The sequence below is a fragment of the Dama dama genome, chromosome 9 (genome assembly GCF_033118175.1).
Source record: "Dama dama isolate Ldn47 chromosome 9, ASM3311817v1, whole genome shotgun sequence".
Taxonomy (NCBI): Eukaryota; Metazoa; Chordata; class Mammalia; order Artiodactyla; family Cervidae; genus Dama; species Dama dama.
Genome location: NC_083689.1, coordinates 16,106,893 through 16,134,810, shown reverse-complemented (window position 1 = coordinate 16,134,810; position 27,918 = coordinate 16,106,893). Strand labels below are relative to the sequence as shown.

The 27,918-nt window shown below is 54.0% G+C and overlaps 1 protein-coding gene across 5 annotated transcripts in view; it reads left to right on the top strand.

Annotated features, from left to right (window-relative positions):
* Positions 1–27,918, top strand: part of NFIX (nuclear factor I X) — a 95,414-nt gene that overhangs the window by 8,994 nt on the left and 58,502 nt on the right. For 4 of the 5 annotated variants that reach the window (XM_061150150.1, XM_061150148.1, XM_061150149.1 and 1 more), the window contains exon 2: positions 18,665–19,196. In XM_061150150.1, the coding sequence (XP_061006133.1) occupies positions 18,665–19,196 (532 nt within the window). Of the gene's footprint in view, positions 1–17,642; positions 17,663–18,664; positions 19,197–27,918 lie in introns of those variants that run through there. The other variant, XM_061150147.1, reaches the window with a different exon arrangement.

Sequence of the window (27,918 nt, the reverse complement as noted above, 5' to 3'; positions counted from 1 at the left end):
TCCAGTATTTGAGACTGCAATAGGTGTTATGGGGGAACGAGAACAGGTAGGCCCTCGGAAGTGCTGGGCAGCTATGGCTTTTAGCAGAGGTGGTCTGGCGACCTCGCGGCTCAGTGTTGACTTTCAATTTGGTTGCTCTGCCATGGCTCAAGTGCGGCCTCCCGGGTCCTTTGCCCTCTCCAAGGGGCGGTGCAGAGGTCAGGGGTACGTGACTTAGCCTGGTTGCCTGCACCATCCGCCTGGAACGCACAGCCTCTTGTTGCTGCTGTCTGAGGTCATCCGTTATCCCTACTTGTGGATGCTGGCCTAAGACCTGGGGACAAGATGGCCGGGGCCTCTTCTCTATAAAAACTGGGACTCGATGGGCACTGGGTGCTCTCAACTGGGCTGCTCGGAGCTGGGGGGTGGGGCTGGGGCAGCTGGTGGCCCGGAGTGGCACTTCCACCTGGGCCCCTCGATTTAGCTCCCTCAGGGCGGGTCCAGTTTATTTTTACCCAGCCTGTCGCCCTGGCAGTGCCAGGCTGCGCCATCTTTGTAGGGTCTTGGGGAACTGCCCATGGCTTGAGGGGACCCGGCTTTGTCTGCTGGACCCCCAATTCCCACCGCTGGACCCCCATTTCCCTCCACCCCCAAAGCTCCAGGTGTGAGGGCTCTGGACCGGAGCTGGTGGGGTCGGCCCTGCTGGCTGGCAACCCTTGTGCCCAGCCTGGTGGCATTTGGTTTGGCGTCCTGCCTGCCCGCCACCCCCACCCCATGCCCGGGCAGAGCCGAGCGGCTGCTGCTGCCAGTCTCCATTTCGAAGCTTGAGGTGGGGGTGGGGGAACGCCGGGCACCTCCTGGGCCCCCTGCCCGCCGCGTGCCACCTGGGGCTTGTCCCCCATGCCCACTCCGTGGAAGGGCCCAACCTGCTTTTCCTGCTGCCCCTTTGCACCCCAGAGCTCAGTGAGGATGCCCGCCTGGCTTCCATCTTCCCTGCTTGCTTCCTCCCTCTCCCGCCTGCTTGCCTGTAATGGCTCACCATTTTTGGCATCTCCTCCCCCTCCCCCTCCCATAGGCGCCAACCTCACTTCAAACCCGCCATTGCTGGTTCTCTGGCCTCTGCTGCCTGGGGCTGGGGACCCTGGAAGAGAGGGTTTGGGGGGCCGAGCATGTGGGCTCAAGGGGGGCTTTCTGGGTGCTTGTGTGTGTGCATCTGGAGGAGGAAACATGCTTCAAGCCAGCTCGTGCAACCAGCCTCGAGGTTGGCAGAGCTGGGCTGCAGAAAGGGGGTGACGGAGAAGTGCAGACACTCCCACTTCTGAACTGACCCTAGGACCTGGTGTCAGCCTCTGGGCCCCAGGGAGACCAGGCGGGCATTTCTCTCCAAGCCCAGGGACAGAAATAGGAAAAGCCAGGCTTCATTTGGAGGGTGCTCCAACCCCTCTTCCCCCAAGCCTACCCCCTCCCACCCTGGACTTAAAGATTTCTGTTCCCCTTCCCCAGAGCTGGGGTGGGGGGATCCAAGCCCCACGCTGGGCACTTGTGCCCACAGAGGGACAAGGGCCTTAGGAGGAACCGGTTTACTGCCGCCCCCCCCCCCCAGCCCGGTGCCCGCCTCTCTCGGCACTAAACAAAGTTTGCTAAGTAACTTCAAATGTTATTTGAGGACGGCCTGGCCTCAGCCCAAGGCGGCCCTGTGGAAACTTGTTTTTCGCTGCCGAGGCTGCAAGTATCAAAGACACACTTTCGGGGGGGTGGGGTGGGGGGGTGCTTCGACACTTCTCCCCTCTCTCTGGCAGGGGCTGGTCCTGAACGGACACACAGACACACAGAGGCCTACACCAGCAGAGGGACACACACATCATGCTGTGGCTTGTGACACCAGACACGTGACAGCCGAGGACCACAGCACTCCCCAGAACACACACCCAGTGCACACACACTGACACGCCGAGGGGGCAGGGTGGGGTTTGGAGGGTGCTGCCCCCAACCCACAGGCCCTGGGGTTTTTCCAGCTGGTGAGGTTTTTCCACACTGGGGAAGTGCATGACACAAAGCCTGGAGTCCTGAGTTCTCAGGTCTCCTGGGCCGTGAGTGGGTGCTCAGATGGGTCCCCTCCCCTTTCTCAGCCTCAGTTTCTCCAAGTGTAGAAGGAGGCGCTGGGCCCCGAGGAGGGGTGTAAGAAGTAGAATCCCACACTGATTAGAAGAGTGACTGGGTTGAAATCAGTGAAGGGAGCAGTGAGTCCCTTAAAAGTGGGATCTGAGCACAAGGCCTAGGGTACAAGCAATGCTTGTAGGTGTCAGCTGGCATTTCCAAAAACCTAATGGGTGTCCACCCTGACTGGAGGCCCGGACCTCAAGCAACTCTAGGTTCGCCAATTCCTAGGGAAGTCTCTGTTTTTCTCATCTTCTTCCTCCATTTCTCTCTTGGCTTTTCTTGGTCTTTCCCTAAATCCCTCCTTCTCTGGGTCTCCACCAGCCCTCCCCAGGCCTGGAGCTCAGGGAAATCGTGGAAAACAGGCTCAGGGTGTGTGTCCCTCACCAAAGCCAGCCGGGCCTGGGATCCTCCATGCCCTGAGGTTCCTGATGACCTTCCTGGGGTGGGGATGGGTATCTGAGCTGACACAACGTGTCCCCCTGGGGAGGGGTAGGCTCCATCATAGGGGCACCTCCCAAGGTTTGTAAGCAGGTGGGGTCCCACTGAACAATAGAAAGGCCAAGGTGGACAGGACACTGAACCAACCTACCCCCAGGCCTTGAGAGCCTCCCTGTCTGTCAGCCAGACCCTCACTGAGGTAGGTTTGTGGGGGTCCCCTGGTCCCAGCCCCACACACCACTTCATCTCCACTCACAGTCGGTACGCGCAACACCCCGCCACCCGCAGTCTGTCGCGCAGTGACAGCCTGTCACAGGCACTGCCGCACACCGGCACAATCTGTCGTCCACGCACAGTCTCACACACAACCTGTCACACACACGCACACACACACAGCGGCACAGTCACACACACAGCCAGCCTCACGCGATCACACCAAGCGTCACAGCTTGTCACAGCCATAGACTTCACAATAAAAATAACAGCTAGCAACTCCAGAGCAATTATGCCTGGGCAGCGGGTGGGCGGGCGCACGTGACCTCCTGTAACCTTCCCAGCGGGAGGCAGGTATGAGTAACCTGTTTTACAGATGAGGAAACAGAGGCCAGAAGGTTAAGTGCCAAGGTCATGAGGCTAGAAGTGGGATGGCAGGAAGTACTCAGCAAGGCCCCCAGGGGCAAGCAAGACTTAAACAGATCACCCTGCTTTTCAACCCAGTCCTATGCAACTGACACTCCTCCTTCTGACCCTCCCCATGGGAGTTCCCTTCCCATTCCCCAGATGGGGAAAACTGAGGTTCTAAGCAACCCAGGCAAAAAAACAGGGGAAGGGGCCTCCTGGTTCCTTGCATAAGAGGGCTCAAATGGTATGCCCTCCCCTGAGGAAATGCAAACCATGCCCTCCAGCCCAAATGTCACTTTGCTGCTTGTGGCCCGTGGTGGCTGCAGCCTGCAGAGCCTTTGGCTGGGGCCAGGATTCTCGAAGGCGGAGAGGTGCCGGGTCTGCAAAACTGTCTCCATCCACAGTGAGGGGTGGGAGTGGCAGCCTTAGGCTTCCAGGCAAGTCCCTCGGCCCCAGCCATGCCCAGGAGACTTGGGCTGCCCTGCACCCTCACTCCCCAGGGCCCTCCGCATTCCAGTGCGCTTCCTCCTCCTCCTCTGCAGCCCTCTTTCCCTTGCTTTCCCCTTCTTTGTTCCACCCCCGTCCGCTCCCCGGGGCTTCCCCCATTAGAGCAGCAGCGGCCAAAACCAACACCGCTCCAACGACATCCCGCTGAGACCCGCCGGGCGACGGCGGGCCCTGCCCCCTGGCCCGCTCAGGGGCCAAATCCTGGCTCGGCGTGGCGGCGACGGCGGTCCCGGCGCACGTGGCGGCTCTTAGGGCAAGCACATGCGCACTCCCCGGCGCAGCAGCCCCGACGGGGCGCCCGGGTGGGCGCACTCCGGGCTCTGCGGACACTCGGGCGCGCGCACGCACGTAAGCACGCTCTCGCACAGAAGCTCAGACCCGAGTGGCCAACGTTCCCTAGTCTGGCGCCGGCGGCCGGGATCCCAGGCACTGCCTGCTCTGCGCAAACGCAGGCCCCACACCCCATTGGGACTGCTGGAAGCACACCTTCCATAAATATATACCCTTGTCCAACATCAGATGGGGGGCTGGCACACATACATATACACAGACGCGCGCGCACACACACACACACATCACACACTTGCACTCTCCTGCTTGCATCCTGAGCGGTGTTCAGAGCGCGAGTACTGCCCTGCGCCGGCACTGGGGGTCCCGAGCTTAGGTAGGGAGATGAGCCTGCAGGAACTGCCGGTGCCCACGCACATGGCAACAGGCCCACGCGGGCACGCACCTCCCCAGTCTGCACACGCGTGTATTTCACGTGAGGGGCACACCTGCCAGACCGCCCAGGGCACCTGGCTGCAAAGCCGCATTCAGGCTTTGGGGGGAGGGGACTGGGACCCGCAGGCCTAGTTCCCACCGCTTCCATTTCTTTGGGAATAGCCGCCTCCCCAAATGTCCCTGGGGCTCAGGTGAGACTCCCCAGAATGGGTGCCCAGCGGCGCCCCTGCATGTGCTATATTTATATTGGAAATTTGTGCCTTTATATATATATTTCTTGTAAGTAAGAACCTCCCCCCCCCCCCATTCCGCTCCATGTTTGTACTTGGGTTTTACCATCCCTATTCGGTTTCTTCCCAAACATGCAGAACACACACACACACATTTCTCCTTGCAGGGGCCGTGGGGCGAGGCGGGAGTTGCCCCCACAACTGTGGACGCCCGTGGTTCTTAAAGGCTAGGGACCCCCCTTCCCGCGAAAGGCCGAGCTACATCACTGAATCCCTCAGCCCTACCCGAAACACAATTGCGGGGGTGGGTGCTTGGCGGCGAGACATTGCTTTTTGGTGTGTTTGCTGTTGCTGCTTAAATTAATCCTGAGTGACGGCCCGCAATTCCTCTCCACAAAGAGGCCATTTAACGCCCCCACCCCCGCCCCGCATCTCGGGCGAAACTTCCATGTGCCCCCCCCTGAGTCCAGCTTGGCAGCTCAGGCCGCGCGCTACCAGCCCTCCTGGACTTTCCCTCAGGTGCGCCCGGGGGCTTGGAGGCGGGTTCCCTGTGCGCACTGTGGACCTCAGGAGAGAGTGTGGGTGGGTTTTGGAGGGATGGGAGATGTCTTAAAATAGAAGCGCATCACTGAACGGAGGTGGGGGAGGGTGTCCCAGGACTCCTTAGACAGCCCCACTGCTCCACCAAAGCGCTCCGGATGCTCCGGGCCCGGCGGAAGAAAGATCGTCTTCCGTGCCTTCTCCCGAGCGCCCGGAAGAGAGGATCAAGGCGGCCCCTCACGTCGCCCTGAAGCCCCCTAGTCTGCTTGTATATCTGTGGAAACTCCGGCGGAGACGCGCCGCCGGTGCCTGTGTGCTAGCCCCAGGGTACGCCCCTAGCCAGGCTCCTGCCGCCTACAGCTTCTTTCATTGTTACCTCCTGGGTATTCTTTTCGCGTGTGACAGGTCCCCGACCCGTTTCAAATGGCTCACGCTTGGACAGGGGAAACATAGGTGGGTGTGGGTGGTGGGGAGGCCTCCCCTGAGCTCAGCAAGGGGAGGGCTGGGTGTTTTCCATGCGCGGAACTTGGGTGCTGACTGTCGTTGTCACTTGCGTGGGCCGCACACCGTAGGGTAGAAGGGGACCGCACAGCCCTCGATGGTGCGGACGGCCGGGACGCTGGAGGGTCGTGCGCAAAGTCGGGTGTGCGCGTGCGCCGGGCGAAAAGGCGGGAAGCGGTGTGCTAAAGCCCGGGATTCGGAAAGCGCCTGTGGCACAAGGTTGGGTCGCTCCCGCGGCGGAACCGCTCCGAACGAGCGTTGAGTGAGGCGTGAGAGGGCCGCTGCCCCCGCGGGCAGGTGAGGGGAGCCCGGGGACGGGTGTGAAGGGAAAGTGGCATTAGGCGAGGCTTTGGGCGTTTGCCTCGCAGCCGAAGCCCCAGAATGACGCCAACTAGACTCTGGGGGTCGGGGGATGGCTGTGGCACCCTTCGGACCCCGCACTGCGCAGGCGCGACACCCTCTCGCCCGGGGCGCGGCCCAGGCTTCCCCGCGGCCCAGCAAGAAGTGACCCGGCGCGGGCGTCGAGGGCCGGCCTGGTTCCCATTCTGGGACTTTAGCCATTTGCAGCACCAGAGGGCTGCGCCAGAAGGGGCTCAGATGGCGGCGTTTTGGCCTCGAGGCTGGTTGGGTCCCTTCCCCGGACGCGCGGGGTGGGGCTCGGGGCCGCAGTGTCCTCTCGGTATCCAACGGGCGATAATGCGCGCGAGGGCTTTGCAAAGAATGCGAAATTCATGATTCCTGTTCTTTGGCCGCTCGAAGGACTTTTAGAGCTTAAGTGCCCCAGAATCCGAGGGCAACTTTGGGGCGTCAGTACGGAGAGAATCCCTCGTGCTCGTCTCAGCCGCCAGACCCTAAGCCTGGGGACGAGCCTCCCCATTTCTCCCCAAGTCGCCTCTTTGTGTGTGAATAAGGGCGGGGGAAATTTAGCAGGGGAGCATTTTTGTTTGTTTCAAGGGTTGGCTGGGTTTGGGGGCGCTTGGCCTCCGGCGAACACAGGGAAGAAATGTGACTAAGTGGTAGAAAATGCGCTTTCCCTTTCCCTCTTTTCCGCCCTCAGGCCGCGGGAGTTGCGCAGCTTCTAAGAACGTTTACATAAAATTTCCCCTCCAGATCTCTAATCGACACCGCCTTTCCTGGGCCCTGACTTCTTGAATTTGGGGCGCTAAGGCCTCTCTGCCCATTGCTACCAGCCATTTTGCAGCACTTCTGGGCAGGCCAGGGGGGAGAAGAGGAAAAGTGGAAAAAGAACATGTGCACCGAGTGGGCCCCGACTTAACCTGTTGGAGGGGGAGGCTAATGTCTGGTAGGCATCTCCCTAGTGAAATCCTACCCCCGCCCCCCCAAGCTCTAGCAGTCCTCGGCATACAGAGAAAGCGCTCCGATCCGCCTCTCGGAAGCCAGTCATAAACCCGACTTCTCATCACCCGAATTACTTCAGGGCGCTTTGATGGTGTTAGGTCTTTTTCCTTTTCCACGTGCGGATGACTCAGCCCTCTCCAGCTGCGACTGGGGAGGTGACCCGGGGCAGCGGTTGACACTGTCTTCCGTACTCTTGACCCAGAGGTGCCCCATCCCCGCCGCATCCATTCCCCCCAAGCTTCCAGACCACACTTAGCTCCCCTTTCCTCTCTTTTTATTCTTCGGGTCACATTTTCCCTCTTCTCTAAAAAAATTATTTTCAAAATTGTAAAGGAGTTTTTGTACTTTTTTTTCCCTTAACGTGAGACAGAGGCTGGATGATGGAAACAGACATTAAAAAAAAAAAAAAGCGGGGGGGGGCGGATATATATATGCCGGCAGTTGGTGGAGCTCAAGCCTCCGGTGTTTGGCAACTGAGCTTTTCGGTCGCCGGTTCCCTGGTAGAACCGGCGTGGGGCACCTGGGATGTCTGCCGCTGAAAAGGCGCTGGAGAAATGCGAGGAATGATTATGATTTTAATAAAATTGTCTCTCATTTAGGAGCGCGCTTCTGCACTGCCTCTGTCGTCGGAGCCCGGGTTTGCCACGGCAAAGTCTGTAATCAGAGAAAAATACCAGCTTTGTTGAGGGTTAGAATATATCATTGGCTAATGTGTGTGGGTTTTTTTTTTTAATAATGCTAAGCATTGGAATAATTAAAGAGTGAGAAATAACTCGTCTTTCCTCTCCCCTCAGCATTGTCTTATTTAAGGGTGGAAGGCGCACTTTTAGGCAAAGCTGGTTAGTTTTAATGCAGTTTTTTTTTTTTTTTTTTCCCCTCAACTGCTTTCCCTCCGCTCTGGTCTGATTCGCAAATCCCCAACTGGCACAAGCCGGGAAACTTGCCTCTTCTCCCGGAGTTGGAACCTCCCTTTCCTTTTCCCCCCTCTTCAGAGACAACCCTCTCCTCGTCCCTCCCCCGCCTCTGGGCCCTGACCCACTGCCTGGTTTTCGCTAGAGCGATTTAAAAAAGAAAGGAAGAAAGGAGCCGGGCTCTGGTACCCCCATGCCAGCCGAGGGCGTGTTTCCCTGGCCGCTGGCTGGTGGGAGAGTCAAACCCGGTGGCTGTCGGGTGTAGGGTCTCAGATGCAGAGTCTTGCCCTGCAACTCCCCCCCCCCCCCGCAAAGTAATCAAATATTTCTAAAGATTGTAGGCTCATAGAGCTCAGATCCCTTGTCATATTTTAAATTAAGCAGAACAGTTCTTTCTTTCCAACCTCATATGCAATAGGAAGAGAAAATTCAGTCCTTGAGAGCTTGCCTTGGCAGCTCTGTGCCCTTAGTAGAGGGGAGAGCTGCCCACTTGGGCTGAGCCTGGCGTCCAGCCGCACCATGGTGCCGCTACCCACAGGGCCTAGATTTGGGGCAGAAGTGCAGGGTCCAGGGCAGTGGTGGGAACAGCCTGGGGAGATATAAGAATAGAAAGAAGCAGCTCTTCGTAAGGATTGCAGAGGTTTGCTCCAGGCTGCTCAGAGAGGAAGCTGCTGCCTTGGTCATTCCCCCAGGTGTAGGGGGTGGATAGGCTTGAAAGGAAAAGAGGCTTCCGCACTGCTCCGGGAAGACACAGCTGCTGTGAGAAAGGAAAGGTGAAAGTGGGCAAGAAATTGGGGGTAGGGGCTTGTACAATGGCTTTGAGTTGCAGAGGGAGTTATTTATTTATTTATTTGCTTCAGGTGTTTTCAATTAAATGTGTTCCTCTTTTATTTTCCTTGTTATTCGGTGCTTAGGCTTTTCAGCAATCCCTTGCATTCTTTTTTTTTTTTTTTTTTACATAAGCAGAAACTTTTCTCCCCCTCGGAGAGATATTGTGGGAGGTATTTTGCCTTCAGTGCTTTCTCTTTCCTGCTTTTTTTAAAATTTAATTTTAAAATTATAAAGTAAATTTAGTGCGAGTGAAAGTGACGGGGGAGCCAGCTGGGGCTGAATTCAGGGAAGGTGGAGGCAGCTGCAGCAGAGTTGGGCCTCCCAGCCCCACTCCAGGACCCCCTCACACTGTAAGCCCCCTTCTGCCAACGCCACCCCCTTCCTCTCCCTGGGAGGCTCTTCTGGGCAGAGATGAGGAGACTCTGTCCTGATAGGTGCTCATTCACTCTCAGGAACCCCTGACTCTGCAGAGCCACGTTACTTTTATGACCCATGCATACCACGGCCACCCAGTTCCTGCCTGCTTACTCCCCCCTCAGTCACTGTGGCTGTTCTGTTGAATTGAGCTTGGTGGGCCCTATCTGTCTCCCACATTTGCCCTGCTAGTCTGCTAACCCCACTGTGCAGTTAGTTGCCCTGTTGAAAGATCAGAGTAGGGCAGGCACTGAAAGAGACAGACAGACAGAGGTGTAGATAGCCCTCTGCAGCAGTGAGGATTTAAGAGGCTTCTTTACACTATGAATTTTTATGGTCACATGAGTAGTGCACTCAGCTCTGTAATGCACGTGTATACTTAGGTGCTCAAATTTGAGGCTACCAGTGTGGGCAGGATCTATTTCTAAGACATATGAATTATGAGAACACTGGAGTTGAAAAACTGAAGGCCCCTTGAGTGGTGCTGAAAATGTTCTATTTCTTAATCTGGATGGGGGTATACAGGTGTGTTCACTTTGTGACAACATATTGAGTGGAAGCCTTAGAACTGTGCTTTCTTTCTCTGTGTCACACTTAAGTTTAAATTTGTTGGGTTTTTTTTAAAGGAAGGCACAGCCTCAAAAGTAAAGGCCGAGGGTTACAAAATAATAATAACTATTATTTAAATAACAATGCTCTCCAGCCTGTTTTGCTCAGGTCTCCCCACTGAGGAATGGTGGGAGGGCTTGTAAAAATTAGTGGGCTGATATAAAAAACTCGCAGGCATGTGGCCCACGGAGACTTCATGACCCATCCACGTGTTCACAGCGCCTGGAAACTGTCTGCAGACTTAGGTTTAGCTGTGGGATTTTAACATCTCAGGACCAAAGGATAAAAAGTGGTAAGGAAGATGTTCCATGCCAATTACATTTTGCTGTCAACATCTGGAAAGCAAAATTGCAGCTGTTCTCCCCTCCCCATTACCACCTCATCTTTTTTTTTTTTTTTTCCTGCACACTTAAATTTTTTGTTCTTATGCCATCCGTACTTCGGTTTTCTGCACTGTTAAAACATTTTCACGGCTCTGATGAAATCGAGTTGCTGGGTTTGGGCTTTAAAAAATATATATGTCTATGTCTGTGTCTTACAGTCTGACAGTGTAATTTTTCTTGAGCGATTTATTTGAACAAGCCGGCAATCAATGGATAATCCCCTCCCCTATCCAACCCTTTCTCGCCTTCCCAGCACCGTTCAGGCCCACAGCCTGGGGGAGAGCGCTTGGCTACCCTTGCCTCGGCTCCCTTGGGCAGGTACTGACAGCTTCGCCCTCCACGGCCCTTCTGCGGTGTTTTTGTTTTCCCTTCGCCCCCCAAAAATATTTGAACCAAAAAGCCTCTTTTTTTTTTTCCTCCACCCACAGCAAACTGAAAGGGCTAGTGAACCGTGATTCAACAGAGCGAGGGCGCCTCTTTTCTTCCTTAGCATTAATTAACTCAAGTTCGTTAGGACGTTGGGTCTGTCGCCCACAGTTTTCTCTTGTGTGTGCTGAATCGGGTCATAGAGGGAGACTTCCCATGCAAACAGTTTGTGTTGGAGCTGGAGGACACAAGAGGGGGAGAGAGGGTAAAAAAGAAAGGGAGCCAGTGAGGGATGGATTGTGGCCGAGGGGTGGGCACAGTCCTAAGCTCTGAGCACCCTGGTGCCAGCCTCCGAAGGGGCTCCACACCAGGGGAATGAGGATTCTCGGATTTCCTTGGCAGTGATCCTGATGATAAAATAGTTGGGCGGCGGGGGACAATGCATTTTGAGGGATTGAAAAATGTCTTCCTTCCAACTCCTAAAATTGTACATTTGGGGGAAACCGCTTCCCTGAACAGGGCCCGCCCAGCTCCCCGAGCCCTCGGAGCAGTGAAAACCTCGGGCTGTTACCATCCTGGCCACCGGCTCTCTGCCCCAGGCTCTGGGCACTGCCTGTTGCCACAGCAACTGCAAGAAAGAGGTTCTCTCTGGGCCGAGGGGAGTGCAGACCAGGCAGAGGGCACCCGGAGCTCAGAGAAACCCCCTCTTGCCCTGGCCCTTTGCTGCTGCGGCAGAGGCAACAGTCCCGGCCAACAAGGTGGTGTCAGGGCCGGAGCCCACCAAGAGGATCTGTGAAGGCCGCGGGAGTTGCCTCCAAAGCGCATTGGCAGCGGTGGGGGAAGGGAAAGGACCGTCTTCCCTGGAGGATCCCCAGGCTTTTTCTGGGGTCGGTAGTTGGCGGCCGGGCTTTGGGTTTTCAGCATTCTGCTGTTTGTTCTGGCCTCCCCTCTTGCCCTCTGGATATTTCCACAGTGTGCTGGGCGCAGACCTCGTCTTCACGTGCCTGTCTCCTCTGCCCGTGCCTCTTGCCGGTTTTTCAATTCTCCTTTAGCCAAAGTTGTGAAGTTGGCTTGTGGGGTTCTTCCTTCTTCCCTGGGTCCTTGGTCACCAGGAGTGACAGTTTGCAGACCCACGTGGTGGGTGGGTGAGGCTCTGGCTTCGCACTGCCCTTGCCCTGTGAAGCCCTCGGCTGTCACCTGTCCTGGGCGTTCTCATCTTCGGAGGCGCCCATCCTCCAGCAGCCCCTAGATGGACGACTGGGCTCTGACCCTCCCGGCTTTTACATCTGTTTGGTGATACAAGGAAGTTTCAAGCTAGGTGGTGAATTAAAGACAAGGGTTTTGCTTCTTCTACTCTGTAAACAATGAAAGTAAACAATTTCCAGTTGCACTAGGGAGAATACACTGTCTTCCCCAACACCTCCCTTCCCACCCGATTTTATTCAGGGCCAGGAGGGAGAGGGGAGATGTGCCTGGAGCAGGGTAGTGTTCGGAGCCAGAACAAGGCTGCCTGTTGGCCTGATCCCAGGCCACCGCTCCGGGTTTGTAGTCCTGAGGAGAAAAAGAAGGGAAGGAGTGGGGGTCGGTTTATAGGAGAGGAGAGTAGAGTACAGCCTGATTCGGAGGCAGGCCTGGTCCTAGACTCAGCCCAGGGTGTGGGGCAAGTCCACTCAGCCAGCTGAGGGTTCCAGAAAACCCCGTCCGGGCCCGCCATTCCTGAGCAGAGGAAAACAGGCCCAAGTCAGCCAAAAACCCGCTTTGTCCAAATTCTCCGAGCCTCGCAATGTGCATTTTCTGGTTTCCATGCTTGGCGGTTCCAGAGTCTTGGATGACTTTACTCTGGCTGCAGAGCCCCTTCCTGCCTGCCCCCCCAGCAAGGGGAGGCCCCACCCACCTCTCAGATAAGCAGCCAGCCCCTTCCTTTTGCTGCCTACGGTGGTTCTCTTTCCATTTCTGTCGGGGAGTCGGGCCACTGCTTTCTTGAACCCCTTCTGTGGAACAAGATGGGAGAGCTCAGAGATACGAAGTTGGCTTCTTTTCGGTTCAGACCAAGCCTGACTTATAAAATCCCAGGAATTAAACTGGCTCATCAGGGCTCTATCTGTGGCCTTTTAAAATTTCTTGCGTCTTTTTTCACTAGGCTGCAGATATACAGTAGTACAATGAATCCTGATATGTCTGGTAAATCCTAAGTAGGTTTTGTGAGTCATTTGCACTCTTTGCGTATAGTTATCCAAATTAACACAGACAGATATAAAATTAGTATGTGTCCAGAGTCTGAAAGAATAAATCAGCCTTAAAGAAGGCAGGATGTAGACAAATAGGATTTTTTTTAAAAAAAAATAAGGTGACCACCAAACAGTGACCCTGTTTTTAAAGATATCACTTTTTTGCACTTCTAGATGTTTCACTCCTGGCAGGTATGTCGGTTGTAAAACCTGTCTCAGGGTGGGAAAATTATTTTGTTTCCTTGAAGATTTTGAATACTGTCTATAAGAGTGAGATTCTGTTCACATTTCCCTGTTTCCCCTCAAATAATCCACAAGGCCTCATTTGTTCTGTCGATTTTTAGAAAAACGATGCATTTAACTTTCTCAAGCTCGAAGCAGTCACTTTAGCTAGTTTTCCTTCTTCCTCATCATCTTCTTTTTCTCTTTTTTTGCCCCTGTCCTAGAGTCCTTATCTTTTCTCCTCGCTCATTTTTCCTTTTCAGCTGTGTCCTCTTTCCTTCCTTCTCTGTCCTCTCTTTTTGTAGTTTTGGGCCCAGCTTGTCTTCCTCAGGATTGGTCTTCCTTCTCTCTTTCTTTCTCCCTCTCCCTCTTTCCCCCCCCACCCCCCGTGGCCTGTTCATTCTTTTTCTTTTGGAGGCACATTTTTCCTAGTGATGGCTAAAACCAGCATGGGTATTTCAGAAATGTTTCCGTGAAAACTGTTGCTTTAAAAAAAATCAAATTCTATATACGTGACAGTAATGAGAGAGGCCTTTCTCTAGCAAAGGCAGAAAAATTCCTTTCCACAAACTAAAAGCTCATGTGAATTTTAAAAGTCTAATCTCTGACTTCTCAGATTTTTGTTTTAAATGAGGGAAAATACCTTCCCCTCCAAATTTTGCTTAAGTTTTTTCCTTTGTTGTCTTTAATTTTCTTTTTTTGCTTACTACTCTCTCACCAGCATCACTGGCTTCCTTACCCCTTCGTTGCTTTTCCTCTCGTTGGTGACTCAGCCCCGGAGAAGCCTTGAATCCTCAGAGGGGTTGTGTGTGTGTGTGTGTGTGTGTTTGCTCTCTTTGGGGTGCAGAGTATCTGAGCTCCCAGCCGAGACCTGAGACCAAGGGGAGAAGAGAAGGAGGCTGGGTGTGGGACAGGTAATCTTCCAGAAGGAGCCTCTCTGCTCTCTTAACAAAAGGGGGACAGTCCCCTTTTGTCTGGGGTTTCTGAAGGGTGTGTCCAGGACCCAGAGCTGCCACCGGTGGCATTCAGGAGGAGGGGGCGGTAGGGGTGGGGCACGCCAAGTGTTTCTCAGGGAACCTGAGCGATTCTTCTCCGTGTGCCCCGCAGGAGGGAGAGAGACCTTCTCACCACCCTCCCCTGGCTGCTCACCCGGGAAGGCCTCCCTCTGAAGGAGCAGGGTGAGAGGAGAGTGCTGCCTGGGAGTCCCTCAGCCCACCTTCAGGGTGGCCGGCCACCCCACCAGCAGGGCAGGTGAAGGGCAAATGGTGATTGTTCTCCTTCCCGGTTCATCTCCTCGGAAGCTCCAGGTTGCTCCTCCTGTTAAGGGAGAGTTGAGGGGGCACAGTGGGTCCCCAGGCTCCACTGAGACACTCCACTGGCCTTCCGGGGACCGACACTTTTATGTCCAGTCTCTCCACCATTCCATCGACCTTTGACCTCTCCCTTCATCCAGGATCTTGTCCTGTTTCCCTAACTTCCAGTGGAATCCTTCTACCTGTCATCTCCCCTGCCACCTGCCCAACTGTAACACCAGGATTCAGAATTGACCTATGTTTAGCGCCTTGGCAGGGTGGTCTGTGAGAGGGAACATGATAGAATTTTTCAGGAGGCTCATGTTGGCCATTTTCTGTTTGGTGTCCAATATTTAGTATGAATCAAAATACCAGAAAAACACACCATGCCAAACATAAACTCACTTGTAGTTTCTACTGTCTCATCTTGACTTCATTTATTTTTTGTTTCATCTCGTCTTGAGATGAAGAGGCAGGGTTTGGTATCTCATGTTACTCAGTTAACATCCTTGGCTAATTGGACCAAAGGTGGTTATTAATGTGATGTTAATTATTGAATGCCACCCTAAGAGGCCTGTCTTGCAGTGACACCTGCCTCTTGCTCTCTCACCTCTAACTGTTTCTCTCGGCCGCCCATGACCTCACTTCAGGCCAGTCAGGGCCTGGCCTGGGGTACCAGGTGCTGGGTGGCGCCTTCCCCATTGGTGTCTGGGTCCAGCAAGGGCTCGGGGCTGCCTGTTTTGTTGGGGCACACCCCTCGCCCTCTTCCTCGAATCTTTCTGCTGGGCTTAAAGGCTACCGAGGGTTTCAGATGGGGAAGAAAGGGGCGAGAGTAAGCAGTGACCTTCTTTCTGTTGCCAGCTGAGGGCTGAGCCTCACCTGGGGAGAGGACAAAGGTAGGAACTGGTTTCTGAGAAGGGTCAGCCTCTCCCGGTCGGTGTAAACCTCCTCCTCCGGTCTTCCATTTCTTTAATAACTGTCTCCTCCTTAACTGCTTTACAAAGGCCTAAAGCTTGGCTGCTCTGGAGCCCCTACCCGAAAGGACCCAGCGGAGACTTCCACACTCCTGGCTCCCCTCCCCCATGCTCCCCTTCCCGCCTGGGAGGAAGGCCCAGAGCAGGGGTTCCCCGGGGAGTGCTTTGGGGTGACTCGGTTTCCCCAAGGCTGTCTCACATTTCCTGATAGAGCTCTCTTCTGCCTTGTTTCCTTTCTTAGATCCCTCCCTTCCCTCAGGTTTCTTATTTTATGCTCTTATACCTTGCTCGGTCTGGCTTGGGCCCTTTAATCTGAACAGGGCATAGGTGAGTGTTCACCCTCCTCCAACCCAGGAACTCTAAACAGAGCAAGTGGAGCAGGCGGAGCTGGAGAGCGCAAAGAACTAAGAGTTTAGGAAGTGGTGGTGGTTCGGGGGTGGCAAGGCTCAGGGTCTGGAAGTTGTGTCCACCTTCCTGCCTTTGTCACTCCCCCTGGGGTTGGCTGTTGTGTCTGTGGCTGAGTGTAGTGCTCGTCAGCCGAGTGCTGTGACAGGAGGCTATTTTAATAAACTTGCAGTTTCTCGATCGGAGCTGCACTGCGTTGGCATCCCTCTTCACCGCTAATGGAGCGTGTGTGGCTGGGTGTGGGCCGAGGGAGGCACCGAGCTCGATGGGGGCTGGGGAAAGGGAGGCCGGGCAGTGCTGGGGGCCTGCCTCCCGGCCTGGGAGCGCTCCGGTGAGCGCCGCCAGGCTGGGGGAAGGGGTGGCCGCACCCTGGGCGCCGGGTCCCTGCCCTGGAAGTGCTGCTGGCATCGACACTTTCCAAGCTCTCTTTCTTCTTCTCTTTCTATTCATAGCACGGCAGGCAGGCTCGTGTGTATGGCCGGGGAGGAAAACTTCCACTCGCCCCTGTGCGTCCCATAAATAAAAAAAGAAATAGAACCAGAAAAAGAGTGTGCGGGTCTTAGAGAAAGAGACTGAAACCAAAACACAGAGAGAAGGCGCAGCTGCTTTCCCCAAGGCCTTCTGGGGCTCCCTCCCGCCCGCCAGCCCGCCCGGAGTCAGGCCTTTATTTATTTATTTTTCTGGCTTTAAAAAAAATTCTATGTCTTCCTCAGTCCCAGTCCCCCTCAACCCCCTTCAGATTTGCTGGGTGGCCGCTGCCAAATGGACCCGAGTAGGAGCCTGGAATGAAAAATTCATAACTGCTGGACTTTGCTTGTTCATTAGACGTGAACTTGTCGATTGGGCAAATTGTTTTTGGTCTCCAACTGCCGGGGGCTCTCCCCACCCTCTCGGCTCGCCCGGTTCCCTCCTCCCCTTGGACGCAGCCATTGGCTGCTCGAGGATGTCTCATTGCCAAATAGGTGGATCCTTCTCTGTCTCCCTCCCCCCTTTCTCCCCCCCACCCTTTTTACTGGCTTTGGCACCAGCGAATGGATGGGGCTTGAGCATGAAAGGGGAGAGAGAGAGGGAGTTTGAGAGAGAAAAGAAGCAAAAAAAAAAAAAAAACAACCAAACCCAACCAGCGCACACACATACACACAAACACGCACACACTCACACAACACACACACACACACACACACACACAGAGCCCCATCCACGTCCTCCCTCTCCCCCCCCCCCTTCCTTCCCTCCCTCCCTCCCTCGCTCCCTCCCTCTTTTGCACGCTTCTGCCAGCGACGGTCTGCAGCCGGTCCGAACTCGTCCTCTTCCCCGGGAATCTGTGAGCTCCCCCTCTGCCTGCGATCAGGCTCAGAGGCGGAGGGAGGCAGCCCGAAGTTTACACCCCTGTGCCGCTGCCAAAGCCGAAAGCCTTTTTCTTCAGCTGCCGATTCCCCCCCCACCCCCGTTTTTGTTTTTGTTTTGTTTTGCACAGGGGTGGGGTAGGGCGTGTTGTGTGTTGGGGGTGGGGTGGGGTGGGAGGTAGGTTTTTGACTTTTAAATTTTGCATATTTTTCTTTTATTTATTTATTTTTTAAAAAGCTGGAAGAGGATGCACAGGGGGTGAAACTGAAAAAAGAAAATTTTTTTGTTGGCTTTTGTTTACCTGGCATGTGTGGTAATCGACTCGTTCCCTCTCTCTGCTTGCTATCCCTGACCTTTCTTTTTGCTCCTTTAAAAAAAATATTAATTTCCCCCTTCTGTGCAGTGGAGCATGGGGGGGGGGGGGGAGGGGGAAGGGTTTGAGAATCCACCCAAGCCCGGCCCCTAGTCCCCAGAACACCAATAATAACCCCCTTTAAAACATTTACCTTCCTCCCCTGCTCCTCCCCCGCCCCCTCCCCCCACCCGCCCCCAACTCACAACTCTGTTGAGTCCAGAAGCTCAGAATCGGGCGTTGGGCTTTGCCGGGTGCTTCAGATCAATGGTAATTATTTATTTTTTTCCAGTTTTATTTTTGTAAACAGAAATCAATTATTATTTAAACTTCAAACAAGCAAACAAGCAAAAAAGAAAAAGAGGAAAAAAAAAAAAACCAAAAAACAAAAAGCGAGAGCCCGGCCCTCTGTCACCTGACTGAGTGGGAAAGAGGGTGAAGGGGTCAGTGGGGACGGGGTACTGGATGCCCCCCGTAGCTTTTAACCCTACTGTGGCTGAGACCACCACCTTATTTGTGCTAACAAGAAGCGTTTTGTTCCTTATGACTGTGGTTAACATTAGTATTGGTGTCGATAACAAAGCTGAAATCACATATTTAGGATTTAGATCTGATTTAAAAAATGCTGGGGTGGATGTTCCAATCGGAGCAGAAGAGAGAATGAAAACAGCCTGGGGAGGGGGAAGCCAAATCCTTCTCCTGGCTCGCTGACTCGTGGATGTCATGTTCGCTCTTCTGGGGGTGGCCAAAAACCTACCGGTGTCGGGGCGTGAAGCGGCCCTCGCCTGCCCGCGTGTGCGTCCACGGGCATTCGTGCAGACTGGACTCCGTGCCGGGGCGAGCTGACACGAGTTCGAGACTGCATAGAACATGGAGATGTCATGGGCGCGACAGAGCCTGGCGGGGATACCAGCCGCGTGTGTGTGTGTGGACGGCAACGTTGTCTGTGCGCGCGTGTGTGTGAGTGAGTGAGGGAGAGAGAGAGAGAGAATAGGTGTGTGCTCAGGCTCTGGGTGTCTCTGTCTGGCTGCTGAGGCTGAGATGGGAGCGAGCGGCAGGCTAGGCTGGTGGCGGCTCCAGACCACACTTTCCTAGAACAATTGCAAGAGAAAATTGTCGTGGGGGGGGGGGAGGAGGAGGAGGAGGAGAAGGCGATTTTACTTGTGCCCCCTTTCTAACGCTTCTTTTCTCCTTTTCTCTTTCCCCCCTCACCCCGTCTTCCCCTCCTCCCGTCTCCCCTCGCCCCGCATGCTCCCGGCTTGCCGCCTGCAGGATGAGTTCCACCCGTTCATCGAGGCGCTGCTGCCTCACGTCCGCGCCTTCTCCTACACCTGGTTCAACCTGCAGGCGCGGAAGCGCAAGTACTTCAAGAAGCACGAGAAGCGGATGTCGAAGGACGAGGAGCGGGCGGTGAAGGACGAGCTGCTGGGCGAGAAGCCCGAGATCAAGCAGAAGTGGGCATCCCGGCTGCTGGCCAAGCTGCGCAAAGACATCCGGCCCGAGTTCCGGGAGGACTTTGTGCTGACCATCACGGGCAAGAAGCCCCCCTGCTGTGTGCTCTCCAACCCCGACCAGAAGGGCAAGATCCGGCGGATTGACTGCCTTCGCCAGGCCGACAAGGTGTGGAGGCTGGACCTGGTCATGGTGATTTTGTTTAAGGGGATCCCCCTGGAAAGTACTGACGGGGAGCGGCTCTACAAGTCGCCCCAGTGCTCGAACCCCGGCCTGTGCGTGCAGCCACATCACATTGGAGTCACAATCAAAGAACTGGATCTTTATCTGGCTTACTTTGTCCACACTCCGGGTAGGTTGCTCTCAATCCCCCCTTCTCCCTCCGCCCCATTTTATTTTACTTGCTGGCATTTGTTCTGTTTATTGTACCTCTTCCTTCCAAGGGATCCTCGCATGTACACACCAGGGGCCTAACTGGTGCACCCGTTCTGCTGAGGCCTGCAGCTCGTTTGATGTTCCCCTTTCCCTTCTGTTTCCCTTCACTTGCTCCGTTCTTCCTCCTTCGCTCATTTGCCATGTTACTGATTTGATTTTCTTTCGTGCTTCTCCATCTTTGGAGGACTCAAAAGACGCTGCAGGTCCTAGGACTGGGGCCAGGACACCCGTGAATTACCCGCGATGGTGAGAGTTTGTGAGAAACACCACCACCATCACCAAAAAAAAAAAAAAACAAAAACCTCTCCTTGCTCTGATTTTAAATGAATCAGAAAAAGCATTGGGGAGCAGGTACCGGCTTTCCTGCAGCTTCCCCTCAAGTCCTGGGGAAAAGCCAGATTTGGCACAAGCGGGGTGGGCAGTGGTTCGGTGGAGAGAGGGGCGTGTAAAATCCTGGGATCTGAAACAGAATGAATAGAAAAGAGGAAAGAAGGCAGAGGCGGGCAGATTCTGGGGCCCAGATGCCCAGGAGGGAGCTGTTTTGGCTGGGATTTGGCTGACGGAGAGGAGAAGTCATTCGATTTCATAGAGAGTGAAAATGAGCAGAGCTCCCTTGCGCTCTTCCCCTTTACTGCCCCTTCTCCTGCGGGTCTCAGCTGAAGTAGTGAGACCCCCGGGGTGGATGCCCCAAGCCCCAACACCTCTGCTGGGGGTGGGGGGGAGCAGGCATTGCTATGGAAGAGGTCTTAAAGAAACGAACAATCAAAACTCTGTAAAATCTCCTTTTTCTTTTGTGTTCCAAGTAGTTCCACCTCTCTCTCCTCTTTGCTTTTCCAATTTCACCCTGCATTTTGGGTTGTGGTGGTTCAGTTCTCCTCTGTTCTTTTTTTTTTTTTTTTTCCCTCCCTACCCTTTCCTTTTTTATAATTTCTTTCCGCTTTTGTTTTCTTACAAATTGAAACAGAGATGGCTGGTTAATTTTTAGCCTCCACTCAGCTACGCCCAATTTACTGCCGCCTTTGAAACCTAAACGGGCGGCACTCTGTGATTAAGCAAGGCAGAAGTGTGTTTACATTATGCCCAACCAACTTGTAATGAGAGGGCTACCAAACCTTTCTCTTTCTGTTTTTTTTTTTTTTTTTTTTCCTTTCCACCATTCCAACCTTTCCCCCCTCCTTTCCCCCCCTTCTTTCTCTCTTCATGCGAATGTAAGAGAATGTGGCTTAACTTCAACTCTAGTGAATGTTCTTTCTCCCGCAAATATGTGTGTGTGTGTGTGCGTGCGCGCGCGTGTGTGTATCTTCCTTCCTGTTCATTCACAAAAAAGAAAAGCAACTCACTTTTCTGCTGTGGTTACCCCCTTGCCTGTTTGGGATGTTGGGAGGAGAGAGATGACTTAATCTAGAAAGGAAATTTTGGGGCACTTTCAGTATTGCGTCAGGATTGAGGACTCAACTCGGATTAGCACTGAGAGTTTATATATTGGGAAACTCAGGAGGAGGAAAAGGTGATATTTTAGGCCTCTCTTCTTGTTCATTCTCTCTTCTGAGAAGTGGCTTTGGTGGTTGGATGGAGGCAGGGGACACCACCCCCCTCCACCACCACCCCCCATTGTATTTCCCTCTGTGGACCTTTCTAGGCCTGTACCTGGCCTTGTGTGACTATCACAGCCCCCTCACGAAGAATGACCAACTGCTGGTCCTCTTCCTTGTTCATCTATTTTCTTTCTGGAAAGGAGATCAAAGCAAAAATTAAAAGTTATTCCCTGGTTCTCTGTCTGTGCAGCAATCAGAATGGGAGGTAGTGGTATTGGAAGTGGGTTGGGGCAGGCTTGAAGACCTGAGCTTGTGTCTGTCAGATAGCTCCTCTGGGGGAGGGGGGCAGTTCTGTACCTTTCAGTTTTGGATCTAGGGCCTCTAAGGTGAAATCAATACCCATCTTGCTCCTGAGCCAGCTTCCTCTACCTTGATCTGTAGCTGGATCCTGTAGCAGAGCTGTTTCCCTGACTTCTTTTATTTTAGGTTGTATTTTTTACTGCTGCTAGCAGGGGGCCAAGGTAGGGTGAAGTATGTGTGATGGAGACCATTTCCTGACCAGCCAGCTGGCTCCTGGACTGACCAGACAGGTGTAAGGAGAAGGGTGGCATCCCTACTTGCCCGCTAGACATAATGAGAAGATTTTCCCAGGAATATGAGTAAATCCATGCCCATCAAATGTAGTCGTGGCCCCCTCTGTCCCAGCTGAGGCTGAGTTCCTTGACAAAAGCTGAGTGGAGAAATGAGAACATTTTCTTATAATTTGTCAACAGTTCAGGTCCCTGGACTCCAGATAGTTTTCAGGAAGGTAGGAATTTTGTTGCTGAAATTGCTTTAACTTGAGGGCACCTTTCTGAGGTAGTGAGGGTAAGTGGATATGGTGTGGCCTACCCATGGGCCTTGGGTAGATGGCTTGAGATTGCATGAAGTGGTGGGCATGGCTTTCTCTCCAAACCACTCCAGTTTACTCACAAATGTCTTTTGCTGGCTGAGCCCCCAAACAGTGCCAGTCCAGTAGCACAACCTTCCTCTTCCATGTCCATGCAAAGACCTACTCAGTAGGGTGCCACTTGTTCCTTGCTTCCAGTATAAACCAGGGTTGGTGGCTGGGGCAGCAAGGGCTCAGACAAGGGTTACTTTAGATTCTAAAAGAAATGCTGTCCTTCCCTTCAAATGGGCTGACGAACCTGATCTGGGCTGAACTGGTGTGCCAGGTTTGATGACAAGCAGACTTGTGATGGTAAGCTTGGGGGTGTGGCTTCCCCTGCAAGCGCCATTGTCATCCGTCATCCGTGGCCCTTGTGGGCCCTTGTTTTGTCTCACATGAAGCTTTAAGAAGTGGCGTGGTTGAGAGGGACCAAAGGACGAGTGTATGTGACGTCAGGAGCCCCACTCCCAGAACACAGGGTCCTAAAAGGCCACTCAGAGTGTTTTGCACCCTTCATGAGGGTGGCCTTCCTGCTGGGTACCTTTCCCACTCAGGAGGGGATGTTGAAGCAGAACCGGGTCAGAGAGTACTGCCATGGGAAGGAGGTTGTACATTTTTGACGTTGTCCTTCCATCCAAAGGGGGTGTCCCAGGGCAGTGGCTGGAGACAGAGGGGAACCTGGGGCCAGGCGGAAGGATGCTTGGGTGAGGAAGGGTGGCTGAACTGGTCTGGAAGCATGGCTATACTCTCCCCAAAGCTTCTGCAAGAATCTGAAGGTAAACGGGCATCTTCAGACCATCCTTAATCTAGACCTCCATCCTAGAAAAGAAAAAATCTGAAAGTAATAAAATGCTTTACTGAATGAAAACGTCAGCTTCTCCCTGTCAGATCCCTCCAACAGGCCCACAGTGGAGGCCCATTAAGTCCAGGTGTTCAGGGGGTGGCTCTTTTCTTTATCTCTGCTTTTTCACTACAGAGAAATTTATACATAGAAGGAACTCCCATCACCAGTGCCAGTTTATGGCTAGTTTCGATTTATCCACAGCCCCTGATGCCCACCTACTCTGGGTTGTTTAGAAGAAAATCCAGGCCTTATAGCTTCTCCTGTGTTAATATTTCTGCACATGTTTCTAAAGATAAAGATTCTTGAAAAATGGAAACATAATATCACTATCACACTGAAAATGATTTCTTTGGCTGGTCAGTGTTCACATTTCCCTAATAATCTCCAAATTTTGTTTGTGTAGATCAGGATCCTGATCAGGTTCATGCACTAAAGTGGGTTGCTCTGTCTTGGAAGTCTCATAAGCTCTAGGCGATCCTCCCCCTCTTCCTCCTTCTTCATATTGGTTTCTTTCCTGGCAGTTGTTGGGTTGTTGTTGTGGAAGGGACCTAATGATTTCTCCTGTAGAGTTTCCCTGTCTGGACTCGGCAGGCTGTGTTCCCCTGCGTTGGTCAATGTGCTGCTCCGAAAGGAGCTTCTGCCTCCCTCCTTGCCTCCAGGTCTGGGGACAGCTGGGCCTTACCTGTCCCAGGAAATGGATTAGCACCTGAGGATCTGTCCAAGTGAATTTTCCAAAGTGCAGAGTTGCCCTTCTCGGTGTAAGAGCTCCTTGTTTGTCACTGTCTGCTTCAGAGCTTGGGCTTCTCAGTGAGTGCGGGTTCTCTGGCCCAAGCGAGGGCTTCCTTGGCAGCGGAGGGCACTGGCCCGCCATGTCAGCCCTGCCGAGATGTGGTCGGTGCTAGTGGCATCCCCCAAGCCTCTGCTGGATGCCTGGCCCCCTCTGGTGGCCTTGGTGTGAGTGCATGGGAGTGGCCAAGGGCACACCAGCTGCCCTCTCTGGAGGCCTTGCTCCTCCTGAGGCCCCGGTGCCTCTTCACCCATGCCCAGAAAGGCCGCTGGTCTGTTTTTGAGGCAGCGCCATCTGGTGCCAGGGCTGTTGAAGACTGTGTAGCCCAGTTACCAGATTCCTAAAACCAGCAAGATACACCCGTGTAGGGTTAGATGCCTTTGAGAGTGTCCCAGAAGAGATGTCACTGTGGTTTGAGGATCAGCTTCCATCGTTGTAAAAGTCTTCTGTTCAGCTAATTGAGAGGATGGTTAAAGGGACTGAACAGCTAACGCGTAAAGGTACTGGCACATAGCAGGCAAGCAGTGGACGACGGCTGCTGTGATTCTGATGTTACAGCTCCCTGAGCCCTCGGACATCTCCCTGTCACCTTTACCTCTTGGTTTTATTTCGGCCTTAAGGGTCGAACGAGGTGAGAGCTCATTTTTCTGTAACACAGAAGTGTTTCAAGTGCTGGAGACAGGGCTCACAGTTCCTCTCCACCCCTCTTCCCAGGAAGCTGTCGCTTCTCCAGGGCAAACGCTGCCAGTCTCTCACGCCTCCCACATTTGACACAGCTTCTTGCGCACTTGCCATTTTGGTCATCACCCCCTGGAGGCCCCCTTAAACTGGAGCGTTCTATACTGGACACGGAAACTCCAAGTTCGAGCAGATCCCAAGGTAGCCACACGATTTGCTAGGCCTTCCAGCTACGTATTTTGTGGGGCCCAGTGCAAAATGAAAATGAGGGATTCCTGGTTCAAAATGATTAGGAACTACAAAGAGACGATAGATCACTAAACCAAGCATTGGGTCTGCGTGATGGCCTAGGCTGCATACCTGAGAAGCCTGCCCAGGCCGCCTTTACTCTGATCCTGTGACACGGGGTCCTTGGATCTGGTGGTGTGAAGGGATAATACAGTTCAGGCTGACTTCCGAGGGGGTGACCCCAAAGAAGAGACCGGAGACGCCCAGCCCCCCCGGGCTGGTCTCATTCTAGGACTCTGTGGCATATCCCTCCAACCAGTCAGGGGTCCCCACTGGCTGTGATGTGCAGGGGGTCCTGGTGGAGTGCTCACTGTCAGGGCTGAGTTGGAAGCTGTAGCTCAAGGGGAAAAAAAAAGAACTATCTTTGTCTGAGTTTGAGCTGGCAGAGTTCGGCCCATGAATAAGCCAGAGGGGACCTGGGAGCCCGAGCATGGTGACCAGCTGTGCTTTACCGCCCACCCAGAGGAAATGGGGCAGCTCTGTAGCAGGAGGGCTGGGGGCCAGACGTGTGGAAGGACTTCCTGAGGCTTCAGCTTACTTTCTGGCACTGCAGGAAGATGGTTGAATTTTCTTTATTCATGAAATACATGCACACTTGGTGAACCTACTGTGAGCAAGGTCCTTCTAAGGATGAGAGACTCTTGCCTGTGGCCTGCAAGGTTTGAGCAAAGGTCCCCTGATAATTTCTAGAAGGCACCGACCTATAGATGTGAACAGTGATCCATGCCAGAGGCGAGGGGAGACCCCTCGGGGCTTCACAGGAGAGCTCCAGGTGGGCTGTGAAGGAGGAGGCAGGGCCCATCTCAGCGCCTTCTAGAGTTGCAGGAATCTGGGATGCTGAGGAAGGTAGGCCAAAGGGGTAGAGGGTTGTGCCCCAGTCCCCCTCTGTCCTGGCGTTCTGCAGCCGCTGAGCAGAGAAGGTACAGCCAAACATCCCCCTTTCTGCCTTGGGAAGAAGGTGTCTCCCTCCCCACCCCTCTTTCTCTTTGCCCCGTCAGTCCCACCCCCACCCCACCCCCCTGTCTCAGGAGCTGCCACGCTTCAGTTATTTTATCCTTCAGTGTCCGATTCAGAAGTCCTTTCAAAGGCCCCAGCAGTGTCAGCGCGGTGCTCACACAAAAGGCCTCTTTGATTTCTTGTTTGTTTTCATTTGCCAGTGGAGGGGGAGGGGGCAGGAGAGAAAGAGCTTCTGGGTTTTAAAATTTTTATTTGGGTTGCTTCATTCTCAGAGGAGTTGGCTCCCAGGAACTCTTTTCTGAGTGAGGGGCTCAGAGGCGGGAGGCAGCCTTCTGGGGAGAAGCCTGGGACGGGGTGTGGGCACTGCCTCCTGAAGCAAGGGGGGTTAGGATACAGTCGCCAGTTCACCTTCACATGTTCTGCGTTAGGCCCGAAGGTGGGAAGGGTCAGCTAGGAGCCCTGCTGCTTGTGTAAGGACAGGTCGGAAGTGCCTGGCATGGAAGGGACACTCCCCCTATGAGCCGCATCCCCAGCAGCTGTAGGATTTGCATGGTCCTGAACCTTGACTTTGCCATTTTCCCTTTATCATCCCTGATTCTGCCGTGGCCTTCTTGGATGGATAGGAAGGGGATTGGGGTGGGGGGGGGGTCCTTTTAACATGTGCACTTCTTGGAAACTCTTAGCACTCTGGAATACAGGCGGGGGCTCCCACTTTCCATCTGGGAACTGGGGGGCTGAGAGGTCTGCCCTCCAGCCGGGCATCCTGCCGGCAATGGTACACAGGCCCAGGAGGAGCCCTGTCCTCTCAGGCTCGCGTGTACACCCACGCCTCTGTCTCCACATGATGACTGGCCTCTGAGATGGTGCGGCATGGGTACCTCTTCCAGAGGCTCCGGCCCACGGCTCACGGAGGGCAGGCTGGTTCTGGCTGACGAGCAGGGAGCTGAGACTGAGAGGGGAGGAGGACCACCAGTGCCCGTGGTTTGGGACCACAGATGTGGTGATCAGCGCCTGTGTGGGTGCATAACTTTAAGCTCATGTGGGCACACCTGATGTACCAGTGAGAAGGGTGCAGCTTGTTGGCCGCTGTGTCTGTGTGGAGCCTGGTTGCCGGGGCTGGGGAGGAGAGCGCCGGAAAGCGAGGCTTGGGCAGGTGGTCACGGGCGTCAGCAACAGGGAAGTGTGCCCACTGGGTGAGGGGGGCTCCGCAGGCCTGCTTGGCAGACGGAAGGAGGAGGCTGGGGGGCTGAGAGATAGATAAATATAGCTGATGGCATTTCTCATGGTAGGTTTTTCTTGGCACTGAGGGCACCGTGGCAAACAGTACGACGAGCGCCTGGCCCTGCAGGCCGCCGTCGCCATTTTAAGCATGTTTGCGCCGAAGAGTTGTTGGCATTAGAAAAGGGTCCCAGCCGGCAGAGGGGCGGTGGCGGAGGGGGGGGGTGTCGGCTGGACTAGGCCTCACCCCCTCCCCACCCGGGTACCTGGGTTCCTTACATTGTTTGTATACATGTCTAATATCTGATTTTCTGGGGGTTTAAAAAACTACTGTAGGGTTGCCCTTTGTGGGCCTGTCTTCCAAGTGACTTGTGCCCCCAGCAGCCACCATGGCTGGTGGGCTATCAGTGGTGGGGGGTGTTCTGGCTCTTTTCCTCACTTTTGATGTCTTAATGACGACCTGGCATGCCACTGCACCAGGGTCAGGGCCATCAATTTTTTTCTTTAATTTTTACCAGAGCATAGTTGATTTACAATATTGTGTTAGTTTCAGGTGTATAGTAAAGCGTATCAGTTATACTTACATAAATATCCACTCTTTTTTTTCCCACTCCTTTTTAGATTCTTTTTCCATATAGATGAATACAGAGTATTGAGAAGCGATCTCTGTGCATCATTTGCTATTAATTTGGAGGACATCAATAACTTAAGGGACACTCCTTTGTCCAGGATCCCAGTGACTTTTTGTTCCCTGTTGGTGGAGGAGAGGGCACACCTGTGGTCTCCCTGCCCTGCTTTAATTCCATTTTTCCACGGAAGGTCCATTATGGTCGAGGCACTGTGTTGAGTCCTGTTTGCGTGTTAACCACCCAAATTCTTAACATCGATTCTGGTCGTAAGCCCGCGTTCCCAGCGGTGAGCGTGTGCACTCAGGTGACACACACAGGGGTCTTTGTGTGCAGTGAGGAACTGGGGAACCAGACGCAAGGACCTGGGAGGCTTCCTGGAAGGTGACCTGCTTGAACTTCACCTTGAAAGACAGTGAGGAATTAGCTCGTTTTTGTCAGCTGGCTGCGCCTTTTCAGCTTGTCTGGGGCTGATTCCATCCTCACAATGGTTGAGTGATATAGGCAGGGCAGGTATCATTATCCCCACCGTACAGAGAAGGGAACCTGGTGCAGCGACGTCAGGGCGCTTGGGTTGCACAATCAGTTTCCTGCAGAAAGACCCAGGTTTCCGGTCAGTGAGCACCCTGGCTTCCCTCTGTGGCCTTCGCCGCTCCTTGGACGTCATGGGGATTGCTGGCCTTGGTGGAGTCTCAGAGGAGAAAGCTGGGCAGGTCCCCATGATCTCCCTTGCTCTCCAGGAGCTGAGACTGAGGGGCTGGAGCCCAGCCTGTGGCTC